Source organism: Hemiscyllium ocellatum, unplaced genomic scaffold (genome assembly GCF_020745735.1).
Source record: "Hemiscyllium ocellatum isolate sHemOce1 unplaced genomic scaffold, sHemOce1.pat.X.cur. scaffold_3348_pat_ctg1, whole genome shotgun sequence".
NCBI classification, from domain to species: domain Eukaryota; kingdom Metazoa; phylum Chordata; class Chondrichthyes; order Orectolobiformes; family Hemiscylliidae; genus Hemiscyllium; species Hemiscyllium ocellatum.
Window position 1 is genome coordinate 1 of NW_026868390.1, and position 5,530 is coordinate 5,530.

Genomic DNA, 5,530 nt, shown 5'->3' on the forward strand with positions numbered 1-5,530 from the left:
CCCCCTGGATCTCTCTCCCCGCGGTGAGGGGGCTGTCCTTACTCACAGTTGACGATGACCCGTGCTCGCTGGGAGTCAGGCTTGGCCAGCCCATTGGAGGTGACACACTCATAATCCCCAGCGTCTTGCCGTCGGATGTGACTGATCTCCAGGAATTCCCCGTCATTAATCACCGAGCTCTCTGCAATGGACACACACACACACACACCAGGCACTCACTACCATAGACCAGCTCCCAGCACCAGGAGCCACACCGCCCAGCTCCCTCTACCCTGTCTCTCTCACTCTCCAAACCCCACTCACACTCTCCCCCCACCAATCCCTCCCCCCCACTCTTCAAATCCCCCCTCTCTCCCTCTGTCTCCCCATCTCTCTCTCTCCATCTCTCTCTCTCTCTCTCTCTCCTTCCCATCTCCCGACCCAACCCCTCGACCTCCATCTCTGTAACTCTCCGTCTTTAGTCCAATACAGATCACTGAACGTCTGGGTCTCTCGAAACAGTCTCAATTTTTCTCAGACACTCTCTTAGTCTCAAACCGACAGACACTGACAGAGAGCGAGAGAGACTGCTATCCCCTCTCTCTCAGAGGGTCAGTGCTGAGGGAGTGGGCACTGTCGGAGGGTCAGTGCTGAAGAAGCGGGTACTGTCGGAGGGTCAGTGCTGAGGGTGCAGGCACTGTCAGGGGGTCAGTGCTGAGGGAGTGGGCACTGTCGGAGGGTCAGTGCTGAGGGAGTGCCGCACTGTCGGAGGGTCAGTGCTGAGGTAGCGGGCACTGTCGGAGGGTCAGTGCTGAGGGAGCGGGCACTGTCGGAGGGTCAGTGCTGAGGGAGTGGGCACTGTCGGAGGGTCAGTGCTGAGGGAGTGGGCACTGTCGGAGGGTCAGTGCTGAGGGAGTGGGCACTGTCGGAGGGTCAGTGCTGAGGGAGTGGGCACTGTCGGAGGGTCAGTGCTGAGGGAGTGGGCCCTGTCGTCGAATGAACCCAGAGATGTGGTATTCCCATTCACACACATCCCATGTGAAGACTAAATCTGTGTAAGTGCCTTCCCAGTCTGTCCCTCGGCCAATGACAGGTTTGTTTAGATTAGATTCCCTACAGTGTGGAAACAGGCCCTTCGGCCCAACAAGTCCACACCGACCCGCCGAAGCGCAACCCACCCATACCCCTACATATACCCCTTACCTAACACTACGGGCAATTTAGCATGGCCAATTCACCTGACCCGCACATCTTTGTGACTGTAGGAGGAAACCGGAGCACCCGGAGGAAACCCACGCAGACACGGGGGAGAACGTGCAAACTCCACACAGTCAGTCGCCTGAGTCGGGAATTGAACCCAGGTGTTGTCCTGTCTGTGTCTGTGTCTGTCTCTGTGTGTGAGAGAGCGGGGAACGGTGAACATGGATTAGAGAGTGATCACCAGCCGAGGGATGTCCTGATGGGCCATAACATGATTAGGGACAGCCAGCACGGATTTGTGAGGGGTAGGTCTTGCCTTACAAGTCTTATTGAATTCTTTGAGGAGGTGACCAAGCGTGTGGATGAGGGTAGAGCAGTGGATGTAGTGTACATGGATTTTAGTAAGGCATTTGATAAGGTTCCCCACGGTAGGCTTATGCGGAAAGTCAGGAGGCATGGGATAGTAGGAAAGTTTGGCCAGTTGGATTGAAAACTGGCTAACCGGTCGACGTTAGAGAGTGGTGGTAGATGGTAAATATTCAGCCTGGAGCCCAGCTACAAGTGGAGTTCTGCAGGGATCAGTTCTGGGTCCTCTGCTGTTTGTAATGTTTATTAATGACTTGGAAGAGGGAGTCAAAGGGTGGGTCAGTAAATTTGCAGATGATACGAAGATTGGTGGAGTTGTGGACAGTGAGGAGGGCTGCTGTCGGCTGCAAAGGGACTTAGATATGATGCAGAGCTGGGCTGAGGAGTGGCAGATGGAGTTCAACCCTGTCAAGTGTGAGGTTATCCATTTTGGAAGGACAAATAAGAATGCGGAATACAGGGTTAACGGTAGGGTTCTTAGTCAGGTGGAGGAGCAGAGGGATCTTGGGGTCTATGTACATAGATCTTTGAAAGTTGCCACTCAGGTGGATAGAGCTTGTAAGAAGGCCTATGGTGTATTAGCATTCATTAGCAGAGGATTGAATTCAAGAGTCATGAGGTGATGTTGCAGCTGTATAGGACCTTGGTAAGGCCACATTTGGAGTACTGTGTGCAGTTCTGGTTGCCTCATTTTAGGAAAGATGTGGAAGCTTTGGAGAGGGCGCAGAGGAGATTTACCAGGATGTTGCCTGGAATGGAGAATAGCTCGTACGAGGATAGGTTGAGAGTGCTAGGCCTTTTCTCATTGGAACGGCGAAGGATGAGGGGTGACTTGATAGAGGTTTATAAGACGATCAGGGGACTAGATAGAGTAGACAGTCAGAGACTTTTTCCCGGGTACAACAGAGTGTTACAAGGGGACATAAATTTAAGGTGAAGGGTGGAAGGTATGGGGGGTTGTCAGGGGTAGGTTCTTTACCCAGAGAGTGGTGGGGGCATGGAATGCGCTGCCCGTGGGAGTGGCAGAGTCCGAATCATTGGTGACCTTTAAGCGGCAATTGGATAGGTACATGGATAGGTGCTTAAGCTAGGACAAATGTTCGGCACAACATGGTGGGCCGAAGGGCCTGTTCTGTGCTGTATTGTTCTATGTTCTAACTGTTTGTTTGAAGCTGGAATCTCCGGATTGATGAGAGATAACCAAGAGGGGAACGTTGTGTCCCAGGGCATACTGGGAATGTCGCTCCTGTGCCTAGCTGGGATGGTTTGGGATTATCAACACCGGCTTGACCCAGAGAGTTCCTCCCAGCCCTGGCTCTGTGCCCGCCCCCCCCCCCCCCCAACCTCCCACCCCCCTCGGCATCGACCCCTTGCCCTTACGTTTGGAGGTGACTCTTTTCCACGTCACCACTGGCTCGGGACGTCCCATGGCCAGGCACAACAGGAGGACGGTGGTGCCTTCGTTCACAACCACCTCGGAGGTAATGTTCACAATCCGCGCGGGAACTGAGGGGACAGCAGAGACACGGAGGGTCAGACAGCACAGCTATTCAACCAGGAGGGCCATCGCGCAGTCAATAAACTCACTCCCAGGGACAGGGACAGCACGAGGGTTAGATACAGAGTAAAGCTCCCTCTACACCGTCCTCCATCAAACACTCCCAGGGACAGGGACTGCAAGGGGTTAGATACAGAGTAAAGCTCCCTCTACACTGTCCTCCATCAAACACTCCCAGGACAGGGACAGCACAGGGTTAGATACAGAGTAAAGCTCCCTCTACACTGTCCCCCATCAAACACTCCAGGACAGGGACAGCACTGGGTTAGATACAGAGTAAAGCTCCCTCTACACTGTCCCCCATCAAACCCCCCAGGGCCAGGGAGAGGGGGGGGACAGTAGGGGTTGGGTACCTTGTACGATGAGGTAGACCTGGAGGGTGTGCGGCTGGTCTTGCGTCTGGTACGAGCAGGTATAGAGTCCCTCATCATGAACATCGACAGGAGAGATTGCGATGCTGTACTCCAGGGGGCTGTGTGCTCCCAGCGTCACCCTCCGATCCATCGACCACTTGTCTCTCCCCGCGTACATAATACTGGATCGGTTCAACCACGCTACACGCGTCACATTACTGTCAATGTCACAACTGGGGGGGGGGGAGACAGGCAGAGAGAGAGAGAGAGTGAGAGAGAGAGAGGCACAGAGAGAGAGAGAGGCACACAGAGAGAGAGACAGACACAGATAGAGAGAGAGAGTGACACAGAGAGAGAGTGTGTGAGAGAGAGTGACACAGAGAGAGAGTGACACAGAGAGAGAGACAGAGAGAGACAGAGAGAATAGAGAGAGAGACAAACAGAGAGAGAGTGTGTGAGAGAGAGTGACACAGAGAGAGAGTGACACAGAGAGAGAGACAGAGAGAGAGACAGAGAGAATAGAGAGAGAGACAAACAGAGAGAGAGAGAGTGACACAGAGAGAGAGAGTGTGAGAGAGAGTGACACAGAGAGAGAGAGAGGCACACAAACAGAGAGAGAGAGAGAGTGACAGAGAGAGAGAGTGTGAGAGAGAGTGACACAGAGAGAGTGACACACAGAGAGAGACGGAGAGAGAGACAGAGAGAATAGAGAGAGAGACAAACAGAGAGAGAGAGAGTGACACAGAGAGAGAGAGTGTGAGAGAGAGTGACACAGAGAGAGAGACAGAGAGAGAGAGAGGCATAGAGAGAGAGACAGAAACAGAGAAAGAGAGAGAGAGAGAGAGACTGAGAAAGAGCGACAGAGAGAAGGAGGGAGGGGTGGGGAGAGCAAGAGCGAGGGGAAGAAGGAGCAAGTAAAGGAGGGAGGATTGAGAAAGGCAAACGGACAGAGTGTGAGAGACAGAGAGAGAGAGAGATGTGGAATTATGGAGATAGAGACAGAGAGGAGAGATGGGGAAAGAGACAGAAAAGGTGGCAGATATAGATGCCGAAAGAGACAGACCACCCCCCACCCCCCACCCCCACCCCACCCCGAGACAGACCCACCTGAGTATCGCTGTCTGTCCCTGGGAGACGGTAATATTGTCTGAGCTCTGGATAAATTCCATAGCGTCTGATATCAGACCTGGAGGGGTGGGGGTGGGGAGGAGGGAGGGAGAGGGAGAGGGAGACAGAGGGGGGGACAGAGGGAGACAAACACAGAGAGAGAGAGAGAGAGAGAGAGATAACAACATTGAAGGACAGCTATAACAATGGGAGACCATTCAGCCCGCGTTCCCTGTTATTCCCCACATTTCCCAGTTGGGAAATTCCTGATCCCCTTCATCAGTGCGGTCCATACCCACACCACCCCCTCCCCATTCTCGCGGGGTGGGGTGGGGGCGGGGGTGAGGGCGGGAGCCTGGAGGAAACACACCTTCCCTTCATCAGTCAGAGACCCCCATCCCGCCATCTTGGGAATCATTCCGGGGGTGGGGTATGGGGGGGGGTTCCCAGATGCCCCTACCTCCCCTGACCCCAGGATCCTTTGATCACTCTCCGATGATACAATCCTCTGCCTTTCCCACATGGCCCCCCCCGACCCACACACACTCAATCCAGGCTGGACCCTCCCCGGACCACCACCTCCTCCCGACTACCTTCGGCTAACTCAGAGTCCGGCGTCGGCACTGTCCCAGTCACTGGGGTAAAGGGGAAAACATCCCACCCCCTCCCCAACGCCCAGCCCCATTCACTACACACCACCTCGGAGCAGACAGAGAGGGAGGGCCGCACTGTCACCGAGGGAGGGCCGCACTGTCGCCGAGGGAGGGCCGCACTGTCGCCGAGGGAGGGCCGCACCGTCGCCGAGGGAGGGCCGCACCGTCGCCGAGGGAGGGCCGCACCGTCGCCGAGGGTCAGCGCCGAGGGAGAGCCGCACTGTCGCCGAGGGTCAGCGCCGAGGGAGGGCCGCACTGTCGCCGAGGGAGGGCCGCACTGTCGCCGAGGGAGGGCCGCACCGTCGCCGAGGGAG

At 55.4% G+C, this 5,530-nt stretch overlaps 1 protein-coding gene across 1 annotated transcript; it reads right to left on the bottom strand.

Moving 5' to 3' along the window:
- Positions 1–46: 46 nt before the first annotated feature.
- LOC132813140 (igLON family member 5-like) lies at positions 47–4,625 on the bottom strand (the record flags this gene model as incomplete). Its single annotated transcript, XM_060823081.1, has 4 exons — positions 4,564–4,625; positions 3,457–3,689; positions 2,926–3,051; positions 47–181 (listed from the first exon to the last, which is right to left on the bottom strand). Coding segments are annotated over exons 1-4 (556 nt in total), but the record flags the coding sequence as incomplete, so codon positions are not given.
- Between the last annotated feature and the right edge of the window lie 905 nt (positions 4,626–5,530).